This window comes from Urocitellus parryii, chromosome 7 (assembly GCF_045843805.1).
Source record: "Urocitellus parryii isolate mUroPar1 chromosome 7, mUroPar1.hap1, whole genome shotgun sequence".
Lineage (NCBI taxonomy): Eukaryota > Metazoa > Chordata > Mammalia > Rodentia > Sciuridae > Urocitellus > Urocitellus parryii.
The window spans coordinates 132,795,161-132,822,755 of NC_135537.1; the positions used below are offsets into that span (position 1 = coordinate 132,795,161).

Consider the following 27,595-nt stretch of genomic DNA (forward strand, 5'->3'; position numbering starts at 1 on the left):
CAGCCTGGACAACGTAGATTAATACTATCTCAAAATTTTAAGAAGGGTTGGAGGGCCCCACTACTACTTACAAAAAGAAAAAGGAAAAAAAAAAACACACACACACACACAATGATCTTACTTCCTAGGAACATGGGATATATACTGTACTAAAAAAATATGGCTTACCAAATAGTGCCAATGAGAAGACTTAATAGTTCCTAAACAGTACCCTGTAAATTAGGGAAAGAAAATCCAACAAAGGAGCCACACACAAAATGTACAAGTTTCATTTTTATGGATTTGATAGTCAAGTGCAAATTTGAGCATTATATACAGAGATGTTTTTATAGTTGTACTGGCTAAGACCAGACTCTCAAAATTCAGCATAAGCTTGAGTCAACTAGATTTCCACCCCCATTAGCTTTTTCTGCAAGTTGTAACAATCTAATCAAATACAGTATAATAAAATTCTTATTTTCTTTATGAATTCCTCTTGCTCAAGCATTGGCATCTTAGATGCATAGCCAGAGTTCTAAGCAGTTCCTGATGGCTGAATTACTTGGATTTATGTACCATAGTAAAATTTAGTTTTATGCACAGTGCAAAAATTTGCTCCCCTTTAGTATCTCTAAATAGTAGAGATGCAGTAGCATTAAGGATTTTCACCAAGGACCTGTGTTTGCAGTCCTTCCCCCTGTAATAGAATGTATTACCTGGGTGTTTCATACTTCATGGTTACTGACAATAGAAGATAAACACCTGATGCATGCAGAGCTGCTTAGAATGGTAATAGTGATTTGTCCATATATGGATTGCACAGATTGGAAAAGAAGCATCACACTATCTGATATTTTACCAATTGAAAGGAGTAGCTTGAGATTATACTGCATTATCATTGTGAAACAGTCAACTTTCTTAAGAAAGTTTAAGTTTAAAGTGCACTGTCCCCTGCAGCTCAATATAAATAACCATTTATTTCTTTGTAGTAATATGTTGAGTCAGAATGGGTTTTCCATCCGATTTAATCCCTGAGCAGCTATGTTAAAAATCAGCTTTTAAAAAAGCCCAATAGAAAAAACTACTCTATTAAAATCCTACCACAATGTTATAGTGATAAACAGGTATCTATATAGAAACATTAAAGCTACTTAGAAGCTCTTTACATTCTTTACTCCTCAGAGAATATACATTTCCAGAAACTGTTCAGGTATTTAAGCTGGACAAAACTCAAGGTTTACTTGACCCCCCAAACTCCTCTATATAGAGATAATTTGTTGAGGAATAAACTACCCCACTCCCCATTGATTACCAGCAATGATGAATGTTTTATTAAAAATACAGTATTTTTAGTCAGGCGCAGTGTCGCACACCTATAATCCCAGTAGCTTTGGAGGCTGAGGCAGGAGGATCACAAATTCAAAGCCAGCCTCAGCAACTCAGCAAGGCTCTAAGCAACTAGAGAGACCCCGTTTCTAAGTAAACTATAAAGAAAGGGCTGAGGATGTGACCAAGACAGAAAACACAAAAACAATATTTCGCTCTGTTTCCTGTTCATCCAGTGAGCTGCTTCCCTATGCCACATACTTCCGCCATGATGTTCGGCCTCACCTGGAGTCCCAAGGAATGGAGCCATCACTGAGACCTCTGAAACCTGAATGGAAGTTCTAAAGATGACTCTTTATCAAGATTTCTCAATATAACTGATTCTGGCAATTCCTGCCTTACCCTGGATGAGGTCAATTATAAAACTCCTATCAAGAATGTCCCAAAAGAAGAATAACACGAAGCTGCTAATAGGTCCAGGAAAACATGAAAAAAAATATGATCCTGGGAAACCAAAAAATAGAACCTTACCTGACAACAGTGATCCTGAGAGTCAAAAGGAAGACATGGTTGAAACCACTCTTGTACAACCAATCAACATACAGAGCAATTACAATCCCTTCTTTTCATCAGTTGGTTCAAAGAGCAGCTGGTTCCAGGACCTTAAGGGCTTTCTTTGCCTCAGGAGGAGCCAGGAAGGTTGCAGCTCTGACTTGAGAACATGTTCAGCAGGAGGAAAACCCCTGTCTATCCCTGAAGTCTGAGGAAGGTCTTTGCCAAAGCTTCTAGAGAAGTTTTTCTTAATTATCCAACAAGGAAGTGCTTGCTTTCTAGAAAGTTCCGAAGTACTTCTTTCAGTGCTTTGGATACAACAGAGAACAAAAACGGACAAAAGATTCCTCTCTCTGGAAGTGTACATTTCTCTGAGACACAGAAAATATTCAATATAAGTTACATGAAATGTTTGGAAATAAGTGTTATTGAAATGAAAGAAGTAAGACAATTTGGAATGTCTTCTCTTGGTAGGAATTAAATGAGGCTAACAAGTCACAAAGAATGATTTCAACAAGAAAAGAAAGGAACTGCAAAGCCCTCTGTAATGCAAAATTCATCATAAATTCTATGAAAATGAAATCACCAGTAGAAAGAAAGAGGAGTGATCCATTTTTAATCCTGAATAAAGTCCTGCAAAAAAAGCCCATTACCAGTGTGACACTGCTGATTGATGGACGGATAGAACTCAAGAGGCCTACAGAGGCAGAAGTAGCATCTCTTTCTTTACAGTAATCTATTCTGATGAAAATCAAACATAATAACTTAAAGGTAAAAAATAAAATAAAACTGATATGTGCAGAGGAAGCTGTGTAGATGAAACGGGAGAGGGGGACATCAATTCTATGACATCCTTTGTCTTGGGCTGGCCCGCAGTGAACAACTTGGCCACTTGTAGATCTCCAGAGCAAAAGGACAAATGGCTTTCTCTCCTACATCAATCTGAAGAAAGAGAAGGACTATCCAGAGGATTCCCATTAAAATATTCACCAGGAACATTGGGAATTGTGTCTATGAAAGTGTTTGTAAGCCAGAAAATTAAATTCAGAATTCTTGAATAAGGCAGAAAAGCTCATGGTTAAAAAGAGAGACAATCAGGCAGGGAGAGAGTGCACATGCTATGGAAGTAAGTGTGTAGAAATATCATGAGGAGCTGGGCATGGTGGATCACACCTGTAATCCCAGGAAGCTCAGGAAGCTGAGGCAGGAGGACCATGAGTTCAAAGCCAGCCTCAGCAACTTAGTGAGGCCCTCAACAACTGAGAACCCATCTCTAAATAAAATATAAAAAAAGGCTGGGGATGTAGCTCAGAGGTTAAGTGACCCTGGGTTCAATTTCGGGTACCCCCCCCCAAAAAAAAGAAATATCACGAGGGTGAAACATTTTCTAGGGTGTGTGTTATCTTTGTGTGTATAAAAAGTAAACTAAAAGAAATGGAACAAGAGAAATTAGTATTGATTTAGGTATTTAACATTTATGCTTAGAAAGATTATTGCTTGTCAGATGTATCTTTCTTCCCTCTGATGTGAATGTTTCTCTCAGACCTTTTCAAGAGAAAATGGAGAGGCTTAAAGTTACTTCCACAGGGAGGGATTCCCTATTAGCATAAAGCAAGTGTCTCCAGACCTGTCACTTCTTGAAAGTGGTTTTGAAAAGTTCTTCATGCTTTCAGATTTTCTAGTTTGAGTATTTCCAGATAAAAAGTGGATGATCTGGGATAGAGAATATTTTTAATGGATTAGATTGTTTATATCATATCAATATCATATTGTCAAAGATTAAATATTTTACTCAAGTTATTATGTATAATTTTTTGACTGAAGTTGTCGTACAACAGCAAAGATTTTATCAATGAGGAAAAGATGGAAACATTTTTATAATACTATCAATTGTCATACTTCACAGCAGCTCAAGATCACAAGGAACAGTTTTGTTTGTGGAAAATATGTAGAGCAAAAATGTTACAGCTCAATAAAAATAAAAGATTATACAAAAGTTCTGACCAAAAAAAGCACAATATTTTCTTCTACCAAGTCACGCTAAACATCCTAGCCCCCTCTTATGAATGATAAAAATATACTTAAAAAGAAAACTTTCTGGAGAACTTTTCCGGAAGTCAGTAATGGTAAGAACAAGCTGATTTGTGGAAGAACAAGTTCAAGTTTAAGAATTCTCTACAATAAGGTCCACAGGAACTGTCAGATTCCATTTGACATAACTGTAACCATTTCTAACAGACATAAATACCTAGACAACCCTAAATACGGGCTAAAAAGTCAAATTGCTCAGACTACAGCTAATTTTATAAATAAAGACCATGCCAGATTAAATTTAGACAACTGTGGACCAATGAGACCCTTTAATGGAGGTGAGCAATCAGGCGACAGTCTGAAAAGAGCTCATGGGACCCCGATTGAAGAGACTGCCCACTTTCTTTGAAGAAGCTGGTAGGCAGTTTGGCCCCCTGCTTAATGGACTGTGCAATTCACTATGTAAAGTAATGACAAAATTGCATTTTGGAACAATTAAGCACAACTTTTATCATGCTTAATCTTGGTTGCTTCTAGGTCCAAGCATTCTCTGGGGAAAGATTATTTGCTTTTGATATAAACTAGCTAATAAGAACATTTAGTCTTTCCCCAGTAGGAAGAGACTGTGTAGATCCTCAAATTCCCTCTGACAAATGTAGACAATGAAGGTTAGAGACATCTGCAAAGCCAGATGTCCCCATGTCCCTATAAAGGAAAAAAGACAGAAAATCAACAAGATACAAGACTATAACAGCCAGTCGTGGTGAATGGGAGGAGTAGATGCCCTCTGGGTTCTCACTGACCATGAACCTCTTCCTTCCCTCTTACCCCCAGCACCTCTGACCAGGGGCCCTGCCCACAGAGAAACAGTTGAAACAGAGCACAGAATTACTCTTCATGTGCACACATTTATAGGTGCTCAGTTAAAGAGAAAAATGACAACTGGGTGTGTAAGGAGACTACTACACCAACAGGTTGGTTTCTTGTGTCTACATCTGACATGATTCAGAAGGTACAATCAACTTTCACCCAGGTAACTTACATGTCTCCTGAAAGCACTGATGGGGACATGCGCCAAGGGCCAAGAGACTCCTTCACTGATCTCTGGTTCGAGATGGGCAAAGACTAGTCTGCACCCTGAGACATGAGGCTCAGTAGGGATGGCCATCCCAGGAGATAAGAGACAACAGCACCTCCCTCTTGAAACTTCTACAGAAGTCAATTTCTTATGTTTCTACTTTAAAGCTGTATAAAGAAAGACATTAAATAGAATCAAGGACAACATCGAAGCTCCATGCCTGTCAGTCACAAGAACTCAGGGTATCTTGTTGTACTTAAGTCACATCAGATAGAAAACAGTAACATTATGCATAATGGCTCATAATTTACTATGTGTGTATCTGTATCAGGCAAAGCTCTAGGTAATTTTCCATTCATTTTCTCTCAACTTCATGACACCAATCTTATAAGTTAGTATGATTATTATCTCCAATTGAGGCTCACGAATTAACTAAGTTACCCAAAGTCACCCACCATGGACCAAAAGCATAATTCTGAAATGCCCAAGGTTGAAATGATATGTACACATCTACACAGTTCAGTCTGAGGAGTTTCAGCAAAGATGATTTCAAGCCTCTGGAGATTAGGCGCATATAGCTGTGCTGAAACTCACAGCTTCTCTAGGTGCCAGCCTGGGAGTCTGCCACGAGGCCACTGTGGTCCAAGCTCCAGACACAGCCACAGTGCCACAGCCTGGGGCAGCTCAGTTTCTGGTGGTTCTCAGCTTCCTCCTGAAGTACTCAGGGGCAGCCTCATACAGCCACTCAGCATCCACGACGCAGAGGTCTCTCATGTAGCACTTGTTGGTGTACAGCAGCTCAGTGTATACGACGCAGGCTGGCTTGCAGTGGAAGAGGACAGATGAGGGATGGATGGCCACTGGCTGGTGGGTGTCCGTGGTGGCATAGGTACCATCAGGCTGGAGCTCAGCAGTGCTCATAAAGAGACTGTGAGCCAAGCAGCGGCGGATGCTCTCCATGTCTCCTCGCGATGACATGACTGGCATTGACATCTGTTTCAGGAGATATGGAGAGATGGAAAGACCCCAAACATAAACACTGCTCAACATTACACAAGTGCACTGGAACAACGGGACCTAAAATGCAGCATCCTGCTAAGTCTGTCAAAACACATTTTGACATTCTACGGTGGTTGACTCAATGGCCTTAAGCATCAGCACGGGCAGGGGATGAAGGCACAGTGCAAGAGAAGACTGAGAACAGAAATATTTGCCAGGGAGCATTCATGCAATAACCAGACCACAGGCAGGTCCATCAGGTCATCCCTGGAAGGAAAAGCCTTTCCCTTTCATTTTGACCACATCATCTAATGCGCACTCACATACTGCTGCCAAATTAATCTTCCTGAAGCACAACTCCAGTCTCTCTTCATTCACTCAAAACCCTTAGTGTCTTTATTGCTGTTGGCAAAAAGTGCAAAGTTCCTATGATAAAGCTGAAGATGAGCCACTGCCAGGCCACCCCATCAGTTCTTGGCCCCACCCCTCTTCTGCAGACATTCTCTATAATCAATAGTCTTTTCTTCTCTAGATCCATGCATTGACTCCTAGCTGTTGGCCCCTGCATATGCTGCTCCTACTGGAAATGCTGCCCTCATCTCTGCAGTGAGAATGTCAGTCATCAGTCAATGTCCTTGCTCTGTGCCCTTGCTGAGTGGGTAGTGGAACCTTGTACCACTGGTTATGGCTCAACAGACCAGTGGTGGACACTTACTTACCTGACCTAGGCTGGCATGTTTAGGTCTAAAATAGGAGATCTAATCAATCTGTCAGGCTCCTGCTCACCGACCCCCGGGTGGGTAGGCCATGTAAAACCATCATGTGCATGTGGAGGCAGAAGTGAGAAGCAGAAACAAAGCAAGCAGACAGAACAAGAGAACTAGCGACTCCTGGTGGCTTGTTCCAATCGCTTATTCCAGTCTCTTGTGAAGTATGACTACTTCCTGTCCTCTTCATCCTTTGAAACATCCCCCATTTTCCTCAAGGGCTTTTGTTTTTGGCAATCAGCTGTTCCTTTTTATTTTTTTTCCCTATTGTCCTGTGATCAAACCCAGAGTTCTCATACATGCTAAGCAAGTGGTCTCCCACTGAGCTACATTCCCAGCCTTTTCTTTTAAATTTTATTTTGCAACAGGGTCTTGATAAATTGGCCTTGAACTTATGATCCTCTTAACATGGACTCCTGAGTAGCTGGGATTACAGGTATGTGCTGGCCAGCTTATTTCTTGCCTTTATCTCATCTGTCAAGATGGAGCTCAAGGTGTAGCTTAATGGTAAAACATTTGCCTAGCATGCATAAGGCCCTAGGTTCCATCCCAAGCATAGCAAACAAACAAAGTTTATAAATCTGAACATAAACTATATGTACATTTCTCTCTCTCTCTCTCTCTCTCACACACACACACACACACACACACACACACACACATACAGTAACTGTAAAAAATGAAATAATTTAAAAAATAGTGTTATTATGAAGTAGAACAAAATAGTAAAAGGTAGAATTATGGGTAATTCTTACTTCTTACTTAGTTTTAAATTTTTTTACAATGAGAATTCCTTTTATAATCACTAGTGATAGGCAACTTAAAATATTACCCTAGAAAAGACTGACAGGTTAGTTCCCCAAAGAGCATCAGGAAGAGACAATACCTTTAGGCAGATTTCCCTCAGTTGTGCTCTCACTTCAGCTACTAACAGCATATTCTTGCTGTTCACAAAATTCTCTTTGCACCAGTCCTGAATAGGAGAAAAAGAAATATCACAATCCTCTCGTTTCTACACTGAAAAAGAATGTGTGAGTGTGTGTATGTAAATAAAACTTTGAGAACACAGTTGAATTCAGAGGGAAAATTTCCAGTGTCAAAAAGGACTCTCAGAAAACCTCTTGCCAGGCACAGTGGCACATGCCTATAATCACAGCAACTTAGGAGGCTGAAGCAAAGATGATCACAACTTCAAAGGCCATTTAGTGAGATCCCATCTCAAAATAAAAAAATCAAGGGCCGAGGTTGTGGTTCAGTGGTAGAGCACTTCAACTCAGAAGGCGTAGGGAGAACATCACAAGTTGGAGGCCAGCTTCAGCACGAGTGAGGCCCTGGGTTTGATCCTCAGCACCACATAAAAATGAATAAAATAAAGGTATTATGACCAACTACAACTAAAATATAAAGATTTTTAAAAATAAATAAAAAGGGCTGGGAATACAGTTCAGAGGTAAAGTGCCCCTAGTATAAATCCCCAGTAGCACCAAAAAAATAAAAAATAAATAAATTAATAGTTTAAAGAGAAACTAAAATATTCCTTATTTCAATTCACCATGAGAAAAGCGATAGACTGATATATTTTGCATCATACCCTATAGAATATTAGTACCTCCAGAATATATTTGTAAAAAACAACCCAGGAGGAAAATGGACAAAGGATATGAACTGATTGAACTCACAGAAGAGGGAATATAAACACCCAATAAACTTATGTGAGAAAGTTGAGTCTCTTGAGGAATCATGGCAATGAAGTTTAGAATAACTGAGATACAATTTCACATCCATCAACTAGGTGAAAATTGAAGTTATTTCAACTTAGAATTGGAGAGGATGGTGGAAATGGAAACTCTTATACAGAATGAGGGACCACAGACAATTTGAGAGAATCACTTTCCAACCTGGTAAAACTGAACTACAGCTATCCCAAGGCCTGGCAGATACACTCTTAGGTGTTGATCCCAGTGTGCATAGGGAGACCTGTACCAGATAGTCACTCAGTGTTGTAAGTAGAAAGAAGCTGCCAAAGGATAGTGTAAGAAAATATTTATGTTTAGCGTATACAATGTGGATAGATATGAAATACAGTCGCCCATATGGGAAATACACACCAGCTATAGGACAGTGCTCAATAAGGGAGGAAAAACCTGGCGTTTTTACTGCATCAGCAATATTTTGTTTGCTTAAGAATAAATTAAGGGCTGGAGATGTGGCTCAGCGGTAGCGCGCTCGCCTGGCATGCGTGCAGCCCGGGTTCGATCCTCAGCACCACATACCAACAAAGATGTTGTGTCCGCCGAGAACTAAAAAATAAATATTAAAAAAATTCTCTCTCTCTCTCTCTCTCTCTCTCTCTCCTCTCTCACTCTCTCTTTAAAAAAAAAAAATCTTGTTTAAAAAAAAAAAAAAAGAATAAATTAAAGCACTGGTGTAGCAGTGAATACCTGTAATCTCAGGAGCTCTGGAGGCTGAGGCAAAAGGATCACAAGGAACCTCAGCAACTTCATGAGGCCCTAAGTAACTTAGGAAGACCCTGTCTCAAAATAAAATATAAAAAAAGGCTAGGGATACGGCTTATAGATAAAGGATCCCTGGGTCCAATCCCTGGCACAAAAATAAATAAATAAATAAATAGAACTAAGGTACACATACAAAAAAGTATAGAAATGTTAAAGCTGAATGGTGTTTTGTTTTTTGGTTTTTTTTGTAGTTGTAGATGGAGAGAAGGCATTTATTTTATTTATTTTTAAGTAGTGCTGAGGATCAAACCCAGTGCCTCATGCATGCTAGGCAAGCGCTCTACCACTGAGCTATAGCCCCAGCCCTGAGTGGTGGCATTTTTTTAAAGTAAAAATGTGCACGCTATGGCATAATTACAGATTTTACTAATATACAAGAGAACATATTGTCATTTTCTATCTTGGTACAAGGAACTGAAATATCACACTAGCAAAAACTACTGTGAAGAAAGTTTGAGGTAGGTGAGGGGAAAAAACATTTTGTGATTGCTGTCATCTAGATATGGTATGAACGTTTCCTAAAGCTTCTCTCCCCTTGAATCAAAGTGTGAAATATGATATATCAAGAATTATGTAATGTTTTGAACAACTAACAACAACAAAAAAAAATTAAAAAAAAAAAAAAAAGGCTTCTCAACTCAGAAGGCTTAGGCAGGAACATCACAAGTCGGAGGCCAGCTTCAGCAACTTAGCAAGATCCTGTCTTAAAAAGTAAAAAGGTATGGGGATATAGCTCAGTGGTAAAGCTTCCATAGGTTCAACCTCTAGTATCAAAACAAAAAAGAAATGAAAGAAATTTAATCCTCATTGTGAGGTTCAACAAGTAGAAACTTAATCCAATTATGATGTTTACAGGTGGGGCCTCTGGAAAGTGGCTAGGTTTAGATAAAGCCACTAGATCGAATCCCTCATCATTGAATCCTTTCTATGTGATATCTTCTATGTGATGCTCTGTGCCTTCTCAGGGTTCTGCTAGAAGACTACCACAAGATGAGGCCCATAGATCTGGCACTTCCAGAACTGTGAGCCCAAATAAACCTCTTTCTTAATAAACAAATTAGTCTGCCTCAGGTACTATGTTATGGTAACAAAAAACAAACTAATAAAATAGCTACAAAATTGAAGCACCAAACACATAACTGATTTGGTCCACATCAAGTACAAATTAAACACAAGCAGAACAAAGTCCACAATTAAATTTATTTCCAGGTGATATCCCACTACTCAGACATTTCCGAAATAAAATCTGGCATTCTTTGTGTGGCTCTTCAGATGATCTAGCCAAAAAGGGAAGGGGCATGCCTATAACCCAGTAACTTGGGAAGCTGAGAAAGGGAATCACAAAAAAAAAGACCACTCTTGGAAATTCAGATATCTTTTGTCTCAAAATAAAAAATAAAAGGCCAGGAGTGTGTTGCTGGGCACGATGGTGCACGTCTGTAATCCCAACAGCCTGGGAGGCTGAGGCAGGAGAATAGTGAGTTCAAAGCCAGCCTCAGCAATCTAGCAAGGCCCTGAGCAATTCAGTGAGATCCTATCTCTTTAAATAAAATACAAAAAAGGGCTGGGGATATTGCTCAGTGGTTACATGCCCTGGGTTCAAACCCCAGCAGTGAAATAGGAAAAAAAATATATATGCCTGAAAAAAGGAGTTAGCATTTGAGAAAAGGAACAAAACAAGGCTCACCTTATTTCCACCTATGTTTTTGAAAGTCCGATAAATATTGAGCAGGGTGATGTGATCCCCCTCGCTGGATATGAACTTCTTCCGGACACCCTGCACTTCATCCCGCCGGGCAGGAGGATTATAGAGAACACTGTCCACAGACAGCAGGGAAACAATGGTCAGAATTTCTTCTGTACAGTGGAATTTGGGGGATAGAAGGATGGTCTGAAAATCAAAATTAAAAATGTATAAACCAACTATTTTCCTAGCTTCTGAATACAGTTTTTCTGTATACTCTTTTTAGCTTTTATTCAAAGGAATTAAAGGGCAAGGTCTCTAAAACCATAACTTTATATGTAAAGTCATGTCATTTTACATTTTTGTAAAAGGGATGACTGCCTTCCCTGACTAATTCCAAATCCCTGTGGGCAGGGCTCATGACTTATATGCCTTTGAATCCCACACACAACATTATACAAAAGTAGGGGTTAGTAATTATTTAAGAGAACAAGTGAGATTAGAACCACAGGGCTCAATTGTTTGCTTTGGGATAGCTAACCTGTAACAGACAGAAAAGGGACTGAGGAGAAGATATCATTTACTTTGGCAAATTTGGGCTCTAAAGGAAATGCTGCCATCTTTCTTCCAATTGGAGTCAGTGTAAGCTGGTCATCCTTATGTTCAAGAGCACCTAACAGGTCCAGTTGGGCAATGGCCGCCTGAATGTGATCTGAAGAAACAGAGACATAAAAAGGACCAAAATTCCAAAAAGAAGTCACAGCTAGTTCAGTACTTCTAGGAGCTTTTGACAACTCCACACCAAATAACAGCAAAACCCACCCAACCACTGCCCAGCACACTATTCACAGCTGTTAATGACACCACTAAAAGCCAAAAACTTACAAATAAAATATGGGAGGGCAGTTGTTCTGAGGGAGTGGGAAAGAGGCGGAAGCAGCCAAGTGGGGTCCCTGGGGGTTCAATGGCACCGGTAACAGCGACACAGACATTGGTTTTATTGCTCCTTACACCTTATACATATCATCCTTTGTAGAAATTTAGCAGTGAAAAGAAAAACTCAAGTGTAGAACAGTACATGATATGTGTTGCTATGTGTTTTTTTATTTCTGTGATTTTTTTTCTTTTTTTTTAAACAGTGCTGGGGCTACATCCATGCTCCTCCATGGAGCTATATCCCAGCCCATTCACCTTATTTATTTACTTATGAATTATTTTATTTATGATACTGGGGATTGAACCCAGGGGCACTTAACCATTAAGCCACATCCCCAGCTCTTTTTACTTTTTTATGTTGAGACAGGGTTTCCCTAAGTTGCTTAGAAGCTTTACCAAGTTGCTGAGGTGGCCTTTGAACTTGCGATTACCCCACCTCAGCCTCCTGAGCTGCTAGGATTACAGACATGTGCCACTGCCCCCAACTAGTCCTTTTATTTTTGACACAAGGTCTTAATAAGTTGCCCAGTCTGGCTTTGCACTTCCTACCCTCTTGCCTGGGATTATAGGTGTGTGCCACCTGCCTGGCAGGGCTATGGGTTATTTTTAAAGAGACTGTGCATTCTTGTATATGCATACATTTTCTGAAGAAGACAACTAGAAAATGAACACAACAGCTGCTCTAGGAAAGGAAAACTAAGAACTTGAGGATCAGAGTGTGACCCTTCATAACCATCAAAATTGTTTATATTTTCTCTTTCTTTCTTTTCTATGATTGCATTTTTTTTTTATTGTAAAAAGAGGAAAATCAAGCCAGGCACAGTGGTGCACACCTGAAATCCCAGCAACCCAGGAGGCTGAGAAAAGAGGATCACAAGTTCTGGGTGGGCCTCAGTAATTTAGCAAGGCCTTAAGCAACTTAGCAAGACCCTGTCTCAAATAAAAATAAATAAATAAAAAGGTTTGGAGATGTAACTCTGTGATAAAGCTGCCCTGGGTTCCATTCCAAACAACAAAATAAATAAAAGGACAATAGAGTAGTGATGTGATGTCATATGCCACAAGCTACAATCATTAGGACTCTAGTTGTTATTTTCTTCCACCATGGGGAGATTACCTACAAAGGGCAGGGGACAATCAAATTCCAATTTAAAGCCAAGAAATTTGATCTTTGCTGTCCTTTTGCATACACAAGCACAATTCATTTTTGTAGTATCCCATGGATTACTCTTAATGACCTTCACTGGTTCCAGAGGTCAAGTCCCCTGACTGTAAGTCCCTGCATGATGGGTCTGACAGCACAGAATCTGTCATTTCATGATTTTGAGACCCTTCTCTGAAAGACAACATTGTTATTCAACAAGTTAAATTAGCAAAAGGAGATGATGGAAATACTTGTTTTTCTTCCCAAATACTTGTTTTGGGGAAGAGTACACTTGTTAGCTACTCATTTACCTTCTGTCACACTGAGGACTTCACTTACCTGGAGATGGCTTGGACACGAAGTCAAAGGTGAGCACATTTGGGACTTTCATAGCTAGAAGCTGAAGCATCACACTCGCCAGGTTACACCTGTGAAGAGTACGAGACCAGGATCGTTACTCATCCCTGACCCCTAGCAAGTCAGTCAGAACCATTGACTGAAGAGCATTAACAAAAACCACAGCTCTGGAAAACAAGCCAACAGGAAACAGTGACACGGGGGCAGTCAGCAAGGGTGCAAGCGTGCCTTGAACCGACCTCTGGATCTCTGGCACAGTCATCTTCTCAAACTTCTCAAACTCCTCTTCTGTGTACAGCCGGTAACAGATGCCACTGTCCTCTCTGCCAGCCCTCCCTGTGCGCTGCCAGGCCTGAGTCTTTGACACACGCTGCACAGCTAACACCTCGAGACCACTGTCTAGAGGGAGAATGGGACTCATCAGTGCTTTGCTCATCACATAAAAAAACTGTTTCCACAGTGATGACAAAAAGTAACAGTCCTCAGAATACCAGTGAGCCTTTTGCAATACGGGGATTCAGAAAAAATCAAGGCTAAATGTGAAAGCACAAAACTAGATTGCTCCAGTGCTTTGGTCCCACAGTGAAAAAGGGCCTTGCAATGAGCCCTGTGTAAATCCGTTATGAAAATATCAGAAAAGCCTCATGCTCCTAGGAGGGGCCTGAAGAGTAATTTCAGAAGTCATGGATTAGATCGCAAGATAGTCAACCACCCTAGTATGCTTGGGACTGAAGGTTTCTAGGATATAAGACTTTTTTTGGTACTGGGGACTGAACCCAGGGGTGCTTAACCAGTGATCCACATCCATAGCCTTTTAAATTTTTTACTTTGAAACAGGGCCTCACTAAATTGTTGAGGCTGGCTTTGAACTTGTGATCCTTCTGCCTCTTGAGCCACTGGGATTACAGGCATGTGTCACTGCACCCAGTGGATATGGGAATTTTGATGCTAACACTGAGACAGCTTCTAGCAAGCTAGGAACGCTGGTCTTACTATTGATCGATGACTCAGAAAGTGAATGCCTCAAGTCACTAGTGTGCTTTTTCTCTTTGTTGTTTTTTTGGTACCTGGGATTGAACTCAGGGGCACTCAACCACTGAGCCACATCCCCAGCCCTATTTTATATTTTATTTAGAGACAGGGTCTCACTGAGTTGCTTAGTGCCTCGCCTTTGCTGAGGCTGGCTTTGAACTCACAATCCTCCTGCCTCAGCCTCCTGAGCTGCTGGGATTACAGGTGTGCACCATCACGCCTGACTATCCTCTGTTTTCTGTGAGAAAACAGGTCATGTGAAGTTTGTTTCCTAGGAATAAATGACATTAAAATTTTTCCTTTTGGTAGTGGGGATTAAACCAGCTTTACCATTGATACATCTACACCCTTTTATTGCTTGGATTACAGACATGAACCAGCTGCCTGGCTAACATCTGTTCTGGACAAAGGTGTACTCTGTGCCAGGCCATGAAAACCCACACCATTTCACATATGCTGTCTCTAGGAAATCTACACGACAGTCAGCCCCACCAGTGGCTACAGAGCACTTCAATTAAATACTGGGGAGTGGTAATTTCAGCTGAAACAGAAATGAGCAAAAATAACTTCCAGCAAGTCTCCCACTGCATATTTGTAGGAGACAGATGGTGGTCCACCTGCTGCCCCTTACCCCAGATTAAAGGATCCTTCTGCTTCCTCGGAAACCTGGGAGCACACACCAGCCATACACAAAATATTATTTCTCATAAGAGCCTTTGATTGCTAACAGATTGTCTGTGGTCTTCCAGCAATCATTCTTGCCCAACTTCCAGTGGGCTTTCAAATGTTCTGCCCAAGACTCTGACCATGTTCTTAGGTTTGCTAAATGTGGGCTCCTTTCCTGTCTTGACTTCTTGTCTCCTATACCTGCATTAGGTCTGTCTCCTTTTTGGACTTGATTTCTAGACTATCTCACTTATGGTCCCTGCCATTCAAATCGTAGTTACTAATAAACATGAAATGCTCACTTGGGGAAAATTGTGGGACTAGTTTCAATGGTTGCTCACTATATACAGGAGAGACATTCATGAGCTACAAATTCTCACCAGGGTTATACTTCTTTGCTTTAACCATGCCCGTGTCAACTACATATTTTATTCCTGTAATGGTTATGGAGGTTTCAGCGATGTTGGTTGAAATGATCACTTTGCGATAGCCCTAAAAGGAGGAAGAAAACCAAAAAGCCACATGACACATATATGATTCAGAAGTTTAAAACATATTCTCACCATTAATTTCCACCATCACTCACGACAGAGAAAAGATGACTTCATTATTAATGGTGGTCATCAGTATTAATAGTTGGTCATTAAACTAGACAGGGATGGGAAGGCAGAAAATGACACTGCAGTTCTAAAGATTAACTTGAGGTGATGAGATGTAATGGGACAAGCACAAGATTCAAAAACAATTAGATGAGACCTGGAATCCTGGCCTTGCCAATTTCATATGTGCCCAGTGAGCACTGCCTACTTCCCCTCTGGGGCCTCAATACTCCTGTAGGAGCCTGAATGACGGGAGTGCACATGAGCATCAGCACTGTACCTGGCACAGCAGAGGCACATAATAAACCATAATATGGACAAACTGTGATTTATACTAGCCCTTACAAGAGTCACTCACGTACCTTTCATCTTGGCCTTTGTACTTTCCCTCATCCCCTAAAAACTGTTTCCTTGTTCTTCTCAGAGGACAGTTCCACCTGTAGCTGTGCAATATATATCTGTATTTTCTCAACTAGCTCACTGATGCCTGGACAACCCCTCCCACGTACCTTATCTGGAGCCCAGTGAAAGGCACATGCGCCCCACTGGTGGATCTGACTGGGTGCCCAGGGATGGAGCTGGACAGAAGCAGGAACTCACCTTAGGGGCCCCTTGGAAGACTCGGAGCTGCTGTGCATAGGGCAAGGAGGCATACAGAGGGAGGACCAACATCCCAGGGCAGCCATCAGGGAGGTGTTTTGCGATGTCTCGGCAAGTCTTGCTCATTGCTTCAATCTCCTCCTGACCAGTAAGGAACACTAGTATGTCCTGAGAAGAAGGGGCTTCCTTTTAAAAAAGAGGGGAAAAAAATGATGTTTACTGATAACATTTCACAAAGTGTAGAGATGTAAGAAGCCTAAATGTTGATAGCTCCCTGGGAGAAGAGTTTTACCAGCAACACACAGAACCGTAACAGGTGTGAGTTAATCAGCTATGTTTAGAAACCAGCCAAGGACATTTTGAAGGAAAATTACCAGGTTGCTTTTTTGAAGGGACAATACCAGGGAAAGTACAATCAGGCAAGAAAATAAAATCTACATATAGCTGCCTTCCTTTCCCAAACATCTTAAAAGATGAAACTGATAAAACAGAAGGCAACTTAAGGAAATCCTCATCAATGAAAGTCTCCAGAAGCAATCATGCTGGAAAAGGAGTACTTATTCAATGATGCCATCATATACCAAAAAGGTATCCCATAGCTGGGCATGGTGGCACATGCCTATAATCTCAGTGACTCAGGAGGCTGAGGCAGGAGGTTCACAAATTCAAGGCCAGCCTCGAAACTTAGCTAGGCCCTAAGTAACTGAGCAAGACCTAATCTCCCTCCACCAAAAAAAGAAATAAGAAAGAGCTGGGGATATAGCTCAGTGGTAAGCACCCGGGGTCCAATCCCCAATACCAGAAAAAAAAAAGGACCCTATATAACTGCTTGAGACACTGAGGTTAACTGGGTTGTTCACCTTCAAAGAGAATGATCAAGTAAATGATATGCCCATTTACCTGATTTTTCTTTGACATCTGTTCAATCAGACAGATTATACATATGGCAAAATAACTGAAAAATATTTAGCAATAATCATGTGCGTACGTATGTGTATACAGTTGGCCCTCCACATCCTCAGGGTTCACATCCACAGATTCAAACACCTATAGATCTGACCCAGTTATCCCACTCCTTGGTATACACCCAAACGACTTAAATCAGCACACTACAGTAATATAGCCATATTAATGTTTATAGCAGCTGAATTCACAATAGCAAAGCTATGGAACCAACCTAGGTGCCCTTCAACAGATGAAGGGATAAAGAAAATGTGGTATGCTGGGCATGGAGGTGCATGCCCCTAATCCTAGTAGCACAGGAAGTTGAGGTCCTACGCAAGACCCTGTTTCTAAATAAAATATTTTTAAAAAGGGCTGGGAGCCAGGTGTGGTGGTACACACCCATAATCCCAACAGCTCAGGAGGCTGAGGCAGGAGGATTGCATGTTCAAAGCCAGCCTCAGCAATAGCAAGGTGCTAAGCAACTCAGTGAGACCCTAAGTAAAATACAAAATAGGGCTGGGGATGTGGCTCAGTGGTTGAGTGTTCCCAAGTTCAAGCCCCAGTACATGTCCCTCCTGCCAAAAAACTGCAGGTGGCTGGGGATGTGGCTCAGTGGTTAAGCACCCTTATGTTCAATCTCCTGTAACCAAAAAAAAATGTGGTGCATACACACCAATGGAATATTTCTCAGCTGTAACGAAGAATGAAATTAAGACATTTGCCAGAAAGTTGATGAAACTGGAAACTATCTTGTTAAGTGAAATAAGCCAGTACCAAAAACCCAAGGCTGAATATTCTCTCTTGATATGTGAATGTTAACACACAATAAGTGAGGATGGGGAGTAGAAGTTCATTGAATTAGACAAAGGGGAGAGGAGTTACAATTAGAAAAGAATAGAATGAATCACACATAACTTTCCTATGTTCATATATGAATACATGAACAATGAAACTCCACATCATGTACAACCACAAGAATGGGATCCTAATTAGAATAAGTTATATTCAATGTACGTATGTCAAAATACACATTAATACAATATACATCTAAAAAAAATTTTTAAAAATTTTAAACTATTTAAAAAAACTAAGTCTGTATTAAACAGACTTCTTGTCATTATTTGCTAAACAATCTAACAATTATTTGCATAGCATTTACATAGTACTAAGTATTATAAGTAATACAGAGATGGTTTAAATTATGCAGGATGATATGTGTAGATTATATGCAAATACCATGACATTTTATAAAGAACTAGAGTATTCTCAAATTTTGGTATCCAAGGGGGGGTCCTGGAACTAACCCCCACTTTGAATGTTGAAGGATGAGTACATACTTAAGGACATATACACATTCATATATTTATATGTGTGTGTATTTTTTAACTTATGGGGTACTAGGGGTTGAACCCAAGGTACTTTACCACTGAACTACTTCCCCAACCCTTTTTATTTTTTATTCTGAGATAGGGTCTCACTAAGTTGTTTAGGGCCTCACTAATTTGTTGAGGCTGGCCTCAAACTTGCCATCTTCCTACCTCAGGTTCCCGAGTCACTGAGATTTCAGGCGTGCACCACTACAACCAGCTCTTGTGTGTATTCTTTTGAGCCTAATATGGATAGGACAAATTTCAGAAGTATATACAGACAGAATAAAGTGTAAAACAGTCAAAACTTTATCAGTAGCAGAATTCATCAAAGCTACTATATACCCTGAATGTACCAGTAGCCACCATTCATGAAAAATCCATCATTTCAAGTTTGCTTTTGGCAGTTAAACAAGGCGGACTGACCTTTTCTCTCTCCCAAATACCATCAAATTGACAGTAAGGGTCACTGTGCCAAAATGGCACAACAATGAGATGAGTGTGTTCAACTAAGTTTTGAAAGATGGAAGAGATGGGGGGGGAGACACTGAATGATAGGAATAGGAAGCTGTGTCCTGGGTGCCTACTAAGGGGACCAGTGACAAGAGATGAGGTGATTTCCCTAGAGGAGCCAGAAAGGCTCAGGACTTGGGGGAGCAAGGTAAAGATAAGTTGTGAGAGAATGAAACCTAGAATTTGACTCAAAGTCTTGAGTATGGTCTAGTTAAACTTACAGGTTGCCTCTCCTACCCAGTGCAGCCAGACTAGGAAGCCAGAGGAAGCAGTAACGGGCATCACCGTGGGCACTATGGGAGAGTGGCGAGAGTGTCAATATGACAGTTTCACAGACTTAATAAAAGTTAATTCTTTGCCTTTAGATTTTCTCAGAAAATTAACAGGAAAATTAAAGCAACCCATTATTGAGTCAATTTTTACTTTTTTAATGAGGTAGAAAATAACAGACTATATCACAAGTAATGAAGGAGATAGTTTTTCATAGTCTTAATATAGTTTATATATATCCGTATGTACATATGCATATATATATATATATATATATATATGTATGTATGTATATATATGCAAAGAGAGAAAGAGGGAGAAGGTTGTGATATAAAATGTACTTCTTTAGTGGGGCTTCTGATAAATTAAAAAAAAAAAAAAAACCAAGTAGGGCAGTGCTCTAACATATGATAGTTTTCTAGTTTAGTGGAGAAAAGTTGCTGGTCAGAGTTGAATTATTTTTCTTTTCAGAGAAAATAAGAGAAGCAGAATAGAATAGACAGTATGATTGATGTACGTACATTCCATGTATGTATTATATGTCAAAATACATTCTGCTGTCATGTATGACTAAAAAAATTAAAAATAAATAAATATATAAATAGCAGTCTTGCTAAAAAAAAATAAGAGATACCATAAAAATGACTAAAAACCGGGCTGGGGATGTGGCTCAAGCGGTAGCGCGCTCGCCTGGCATGCGTGTGGCCCGGGTTCGATCCTCAGCACCACATACCAACAAAGATGTTGTGTCCGCCGAGAACTAAAAAATAAATATTAAAAAATTCTCTCTCTCTCTCTCTCTCCTCTCTCACTCTCTTAAAAAAAAAAAAATGACTAAAAACCTAGACATAACAATTGAATTCCTTATTTAACTTTCTGTGTGTTTGTGTGTGTGTGTGTGTGTGTGTGTGTGTGTGTATGTGTATGTTACACATTAGGCAAGTGTTCTACCACTGAGCTACACCCTCAACCTTTCATATTTATCTTGATGACATGCTCACAAAGTGGTGTATTCACTGGTTTTTCTTTTCTTTTTTTGGTACTAAATATTGAACCCAGGGGAGCTCTCTCACTGAGCTACATCCCCAGACTTTTTATTTATTTTTAGACAAGGTCTCGTGAAGTTGCTTCGGCCTCACTAAGTTGCTGAGGCTGGCCTTGAAGTTGCCATCCTCCTGTTTCAGCCTCCTGTTACTAGGATTACAAGTGTGTGCCACTGCACCTGACAGTGGCTTTTCTCTTCAAGGCTGAATGTTCCCCCTACCAAATGTACAGAACACAGAATCTGTCAGGAATTTGAACCCCATTCCATACCTGGTGGATCTGGAAGACCGAGACAAGAGCTGCATGTAGGTAATCATGCTGAGGCTGTTTGGTGTAAAAAATCTGGATTGGATGCTGCCGACCTTCCAGGTAGAGGACAGGGGCTCCATTGAAATACTGAGAAAACAGGTCCACATCCATGGTAGCTGACATCACAATCACCTTCGCAAGAGAACAAAAAGGAGGATAGCAAGTAGGCATTGGACAGCTTTTCTATGCCCCTCCCAAGCCCTAAAAGCAGATGGTCAAGGCCTGTGCCACTCCCATCATGTTTATCTTTCTCTGTGGTTCTGAAGCAAGAAAACACATGGGAAAGAAACAAGCCTGTTTCCTTAAATTGGCTGCACATACTTTGAGAGGCAGTTTCCCCAGTTCCTTTCGCCTCTTCTGAGCAGCTTTCACCACTCCAAAGAGCACATCTGTGTGGATAGTCCGTTCGTGGGCTTCATCCAAAATGATACAGCTGTACTTCCGAAGCAGGGAGTCTGATATTGCTTCACGCAATAGCATGCCATCAGTTAGGAACTTGATCCTGGTGTCTTCTGAGGTGACATCCTCAAAGCGCACTGTATAACCAACCTATATGGAGGAACAACTCGTTCATGCACCAAACATCTGTTGAGCATCCCCTTGTATCCAGCACTGTTCTAAGCACCTATCACAGTGCACAAGACCAACACTACCCTGGCCTGCTCCCTTGGGGATCATATGGTCTACTCAGTGGACATGCACCTTTAACTGCAATTATGTTGAGCATCTGCCAGTAAATAGCTGAAACTGGAAACTAACTTGCTAAGTGAAATAAGCCAGTACCAAAAAACTAAAGGCTGAATATTCTCTCTTAATATGTGAATGTTAATACACAATAAGCGAGGAAGGGGACATATACCTTTAACTGCAATTATGTTGAGCATTACAAAGAATTTTAAACTAACCTCCTACCAGGTACTTAATAAGTTTCACATGAAGCTGTATATCGATATGAAAAAGATGTCCAAGATGTTTTTAAGTGAAGCTAGTATACATGCACACAAAAATAAATCTGTCTTCTATAAAATTCTGAAACTCATCTTAAATACCTACATATATGCTAGAGATGCCTACAATGTTTCTAGAAAAATATAAAAATATTTAACAGAGGTTACTAAAGTCTCAAAATGCTCAAGGAAAACAATTTATCTAACTTTCCAACAGGTGGCAGAGGTACTAGGAATTGAACTCAGGGGGACTTAACCACTGAGCCACATTCTCAACACTTTTTATTTTTTATTTTGAGACATGGTCTCTCTAAGTTGCTGAGGCTGCTTTTGAACTTGTGATCCTCCTGCCTCAGCACAATCCTGAACAGCTGGGATCTCAGGCCTGTACCACCCTGCCTGGCTCCAACAGCTTTTGAAAGCAAAGCAAACAGAATTGCAACCCTTTTAGATTCTCTATCTCTTCAGAACTGGGAAAGAACTCTGAGAATGGCCTAAACAGCTGTGGCAAAAAAAAGGTTTGCCATGTATAAGAAATCTTGTTCAGAAAAATATAAAAAGGCAAAAGGCACAGTGAGAGCACTGCTCAGTAAACAGCACTGATATTAAACAAGGAAATGAAGTACCAGTTTCCCAAGTTCAGTTCTCTTCTCATCTGACACTCTAGTAGCAAGAGAGATGGCGGCTACTCGTCGGGGCTGGGTCACAGCAATGATGCCCTGGCGGCTGATGCCCCCTTCATAGAGGTACTGAGGGATCTGAGTTGTCTTCCCAGAGCCAGTTTCCCCTAGGAATGAAAAAAAAAAAAAAAAAAAGTCTCACTTAGATGTAAATTGACACAGAATTCTCCAATCAAACAGCTTAAAGTCAGAAAAAAATATACATATATATAAGAAAATACCTTGAGTTAAAGGCCTCAGAAAAACGTGCACTCATGTTTACTGCTGCAGAGTGTTCGCTGAAATTGTTTCTGGGGAAGTTAAACTATATTTTTAAAAATTTGAAATGTTGGTGCCATTTGACCCACAATTCCACTTTCAGGGATTGATTCTAAGGAAATAATTAAAGATGACTTCTTCAACTTGGCTCATAAAAATTAGAAGGGAGATCAGTAGCATACAGGAAGGGGACCAGAGGAAGGGAAGAATAAGGGAAAGGGGGAGGTACCAGAGAAAAAACTTAACTAAATTGTGCTATGTGCATGTATGAATATGTCACAATGAATCCTATTACATTTAATTATAAAAAATAAAAAATAAATTTAAAAAAACTTCGGCTCTTGACATTTAAAAATTGGAAACAATATATATGTTCAACAAGAGGTAGCTGGTAGAGTTATAAGATAAAATGAAATACAACTGGGCTGGGGATGTGGCTCAAGTGGTAGCGCGCTTGCCTGGCATGCGTGCGGCCTGGGTTCGATCCTCAGCACCACATACAAACAATGGTGTTATGTCCGCCGATAACTAAAAAATAAATATAAAAAAAAAATGAAATACAACTGTTATACAGATTGGTATGTATTAGCAAGAAAAGATGTCATTCACACATGTAACCATAACAAACTCCTGACCATTCCCTGACCTGCCACTTTCTTTCAATCCCTCTGCCTCTGTCCACACTATTCCAGAACTAGATACCTGCCCTCATGCTGCTACCTAGAAAATGACAAGATGGGTAAGCCAGGGCTGGGGATGTGGCTCAAGCGGTACCACACTTGCCTGGCATGCGTGTGGCCCGGGTTCGATCCTCAGCACCACATACCAACAAAGATGTTGTGTCCGCCGAGAACTAAAAAATAAATATTAAAAATTCTCTCTCTCTCTCTCTCCTCTCTCTTTAAAAAAAAAAAAAAGATGGGTAAGCCCTTAATGGGGCCCAAGGGCTGCACTGGTGGCCCTCATCTGGGCTCCTCTGTGCTCTGTTCATCCCTCTCCTAGCACTGAACAGACTAGTTTGTATAGAATATTTAAATGTTTCTGTCCTTTTCCAATACCAGAAGTACTGGAAAGCAAGTCAGTCTCTGTCTTTCCATGGACTTGAGTACCCTGCATACAGTAAGTATCCAATAAATGTTATTTCCTACCCTCTGTGGGTCCCTTTAACAGTGTCTAATTAGATCAAAGAACTCAGGGAGCTCAAAAACATCTGCATAGAAGCAGCCTTCCTATTCAGCTCCTCCACAGTTTAGAATAGAACAAGTACTTGGGAAACCTAGGCATCCTCTTTCCTTGCTATCATGACCCCTCTCTAGCTTCCAAGTCTTAGAGTCCCATTTCTCTCAGTTATCAGAGCCCTTTAACTGCTCATCCTTCCTGACCCAGCCAAGAATCACAGACTAAAGAATTTGAGTATTCTACAATCTTCCTGCTGAATCTCCTAGGCACAATCCTAACAAATTGGATCCATGTCTCCCCTTCCTGCTCCTATACCAGAATAACTGAGCATTGCTAAAGTAAAATAACCAAATGCTGCAGATGTAGGGCTAAGAGACATCTGGGCACCAACTCTACCATTGATCTTGTTCCTGTTTTTGCAGCCTGTTTTCTGTCTCTATCCTCCCCAAGGACCTACTTGAGGCTCTGAGACTCCCATTCTCAGCAGAACTCTTCCAAGAAAAAAAAAAGTCTTCTAATGTGATTTCCCTCTACAAGTGCATCTGCAATCACACCATTCTTGCTTCCTTTCTCCAGGGCCCACAGTCCTCTGAGACAGCATTCCTCCTATCTAGGCCAGCTCTCCTCTAGTCCTTGTTGCCAAGTGGCCCCCACCCAACCTTTACTATTAGTTCTATCCTTTCTTCAGCCTCCCTCTCTGCTGAGTTCTTCCCCTTAACCTATGAATATCTGTAAATTCTTCTCAGCCTCTCTTTTTTCTCAAAACAGAAAATTGAGCCCTCTACTTTCTTTCCTTCACCTTCTGCCTACTTAACTCAATACCACATTAGCTCTTACCACCATGGTTCCGTTGAAATATGCCCCAAAGAGGGCTGGGGTTGTGGCTCAGAGGTAGAGCACTGGCCTAGCATGGGTGAGGCACTGGGTTCGATCCTCAGCACCACATAAAGTAAAATAAAGACATTGTGTCCACCTATAACTAAAAAATAAATATTAAAAAAAAAGAAATATGCCCCAACCAAATCCAGTGGGCAATTTTTTGAGTGGTCCACCTATTACTAAACTTTACGGTTGCATCTGCTCACTGCCTTCTTACAGCTATATTCCTCTGATAAGCAGCAGTCCTGGGTCTCCTTTCCGTCTTTGATAGCTCATCTTCATGAGATCTTTACTAAATGTGGGAGATCAAAGCCCCTTGAAATTAATCCCTGCCTTACAGCTCTGCTCAGCTCCTTACATGCATCAGAACTACTACTTCCCATCCCATCGGCCTGTTTCCAGTCTCCAGTCTCTCAGGCACGGTCTCTTCTACATAGAAAGCACTCCCTCCAAGTTCACCTCCCCAGCCGTCTTCACAGATTAGTTTGGATCCACTCATCTAAGCTTCCAAAGCCCCCCCATACGCTTCTCTACCCTTTCAGCGAAAGTTAGTCTTTCTCTACAACCGTCGGTAACTTCCACTCTTCTCCGAGGTCCCTCTCCAGGTCTGGCACAGAAGGGACGTTCAAGTTTGTTTAAAAAAAAAACGAATGAAAGGGAGAAGCACCTAAGAAACTGTTCCCGCAAAGCAGGAACCAAGTAAAAAGGAACCCGCTGACGCGGCCACTCACCAATGAAGACCGCGCTGTCCAGGTTTCGGAGCTGGGCCAAGAGCTGCCCCCGCGCCTGGAAGATGGGCAGACTCCGGCGCTGCAACTCCAGGGCCTCACGGTAGGGACTGGCCGAGGGCTGGGCCAGGGGCGGCTGCTGTCGCCGGCCTCCTCCTCCACCTCTACCGCAGCCGCCGCCCGCAGTCAGCAGCATCACTACTCGCCTCTCGGGAGGGTAGGAACCGGCGCGTCTCGGAGGCCCACAGCCCGGCCGGAATCTCTTGGCCGGCGGGAAGCCCGCCTCCTCCGGCATGTCGGGAGGACGCCGCGGCAGGAGGCGCTAGAGCAGGAAGCTCCTGCCCCTCTCGGTTGCCGGCACCACGCAAGCACCGCCCCTTTCTCTCCACGTGCAGCCGGTTCTGGGCGACCACCAACGACCTAACGGCCGCCCCCAAGCTTTAGGGAGGGGACTACAATTCCCAGAATGCATTGGGGGTTGGGGAAGACATTTAATTCTTAGGGGCGATGAGAGTAGAGGCTGATGTACAACCACAAAAAAGCCCGGAGCAACAACAGAGAAAGATTGGGTATGCGGTTCCGTGGGACATTGGTCTAGAATAACGACTTTCTTCTCCTTGACGTTAACACCGGTTTACTTCCAGCAAAAATGCGTTTCTCGCCTGGCGCCGTGGCGCGCGCCTGTAGTCCCAGTGGCTCCGGAGATTGAGGCAGTAGGATCGCGAGTTCAAAGCCAGCCTTAGCAAAAAGCGAAGTGCTAAGCAATCAGTGAGACCCTGTCTCTAAATAAAATGCAAAATGGGGCTGGGGATGTGGCTCAGTGGTTGAGTGCCCGAGTTCAGTCCCCTGTACATTTCCCCCCACCGCCCCAAAACAAGTTTCATCTTCTCTGTGCACAAAAATCGTCACTCTTCAAGGAATTACTTATTTAAAGTCAATGAGAGGGGCTGGGGATATAGCCCAGTTGGTAGAGTGCACAAGGCCCTGGGTTCAATCTCCAGTACCCCACCCTACCCCCCAAAATCAATGAGAAATATAAAGGTTTGCATTGATCTTCTAGAGTTAAATGGTAGATCCTGATACCCTCAATTTACAAATGAAGAAATTGAGTTTTCTGAAATTAAAGTCATTCAAATGTCACAAAATCTTAATTTTGAAAAGGGCAATGTAACCATCCTTATTAACAGAAAAGAAAGACGAATTCTATGACTCTGACAATCATATTTTCCTAAGACAGTGATCATCTGGATGGATGCTGTGTGCTTCAGCAACACAAGCAGGGAAAGAGGGAATTGAATGGAACTAAAATGGTCTTTAATGCTTCCTTTCTCCCAATCATTACTGCCAGACTCTCAAAATTCCTTACACAACTCTCCAGCCCTGTCATGATACTCTAACCAATGAAAACATCTAGAACTCCAGCACAGAAAATATTACTAGTTCCTCTGTTCCTTCCTAAAAGCTTTGAGAGGAACCGGTTGCAGTGGCGCACACCTGTAATCCCAGTGGCTCAGGAGGCTAAGACAGGAGCTTCTCAAGTTCAAAGCCAGCCTCAACAATGGCGAGGCACTAAGCAACTCGGTGAGACCCTGTCTCTAAAGAAAATACAACATAGGGCTGGGGATGTAGCTTAGTTGTTGAGTGCCCCTGAGTTCAATGTCTGGTACAAAAAAAAAAAAAAAAAAAGAAAAAGAAATAAACAAAAAACTAATTCACTCCAGGAAGATTGGCTCTGCATACAGGAAATATGACCTCCAGAGAATAAAGGATAAGTTTCAACCTAACGTGAAAGAACATCTTCTGGAGTTTATTTCCGTGAAACTCAGTATGTGAAAAAAAATTCTCCTCAGTATGTGTTTAAAATCCTCCTTTCCCTTTCTCAAGGTCAAGAGATCATTTTTCTTCAGTTCTTGACAGTGTAATAATCGGGGGTTACTAAAAATGTACGTTGAACCAACAACAGATGTTTTTCAGAATTGACAATTTTTTGCTTTTTAATTCTTAAATATTAATTTAGAAAGGTGATCTAAAACTACAAGGGAAAATAAATGTTGTAATGGACCGGAAATAAACAAAAAATACAAAAACAGAACAAAAAAAGTAAAAGATCCCAGTCCTTTTCCAAACTAACCTATTGTTATATATGTTACAAGAATACAGGTAGGTAATATGAATGAGCGAAATAATTTCTTGATAGGGGACATGCCTTG

General features: G+C 41.2%; 1 protein-coding gene across 1 annotated transcript; it reads right to left on the reverse strand.

Annotated features, from left to right (window-relative positions):
- Positions 1-294: 294 nt before the first annotated feature.
- On the reverse strand, positions 295-25,730 carry Dhx33 (DEAH-box helicase 33). The gene is made up of 12 exons (XM_026393979.2): positions 25,389-25,730; positions 22,288-22,448; positions 21,036-21,263; positions 20,676-20,846; positions 16,267-16,452; positions 15,448-15,559; positions 13,609-13,768; positions 13,352-13,440; positions 11,517-11,644; positions 10,936-11,139; positions 7,619-7,705; positions 295-5,959 (listed from the first exon to the last, which is right to left on the reverse strand). The coding sequence occupies exons 1-12, from the start codon at positions 25,678-25,680 to the stop codon at positions 5,651-5,653; spliced, it is 2,127 nt and encodes a 708-aa protein (XP_026249764.1). The 5' UTR covers positions 25,681-25,730; the 3' UTR covers positions 295-5,650.
- Between the last annotated feature and the right edge of the window lie 1,865 nt (positions 25,731-27,595).

What these genes read in the sequence shown, in the direction of transcription:
- Dhx33 (XM_026393979.2), bottom strand. Translation starts at nt 25,680, where the DNA reads ATGCCGGAGGAGGCGGGCTTCCCGCCGGCCAAGAGATTCCGGCCGGGC. An exon ending in TCTTCCAAGGGGCCCCTAAG is followed by an intron (nt 15,560 to 16,266) that starts GTGAGTTCCTGC and finishes TCCTCCTTTTAG; the next exon opens with GGCTATCGCAAAGTGATCAT. An exon ending in ACTGTGCCAGAGATCCAGAG is followed by an intron (nt 13,441 to 13,608) that starts GTCGGTTCAAGG and finishes TACTCTTCACAG; the next exon opens with GTGTAACCTGGCGAGTGTGA.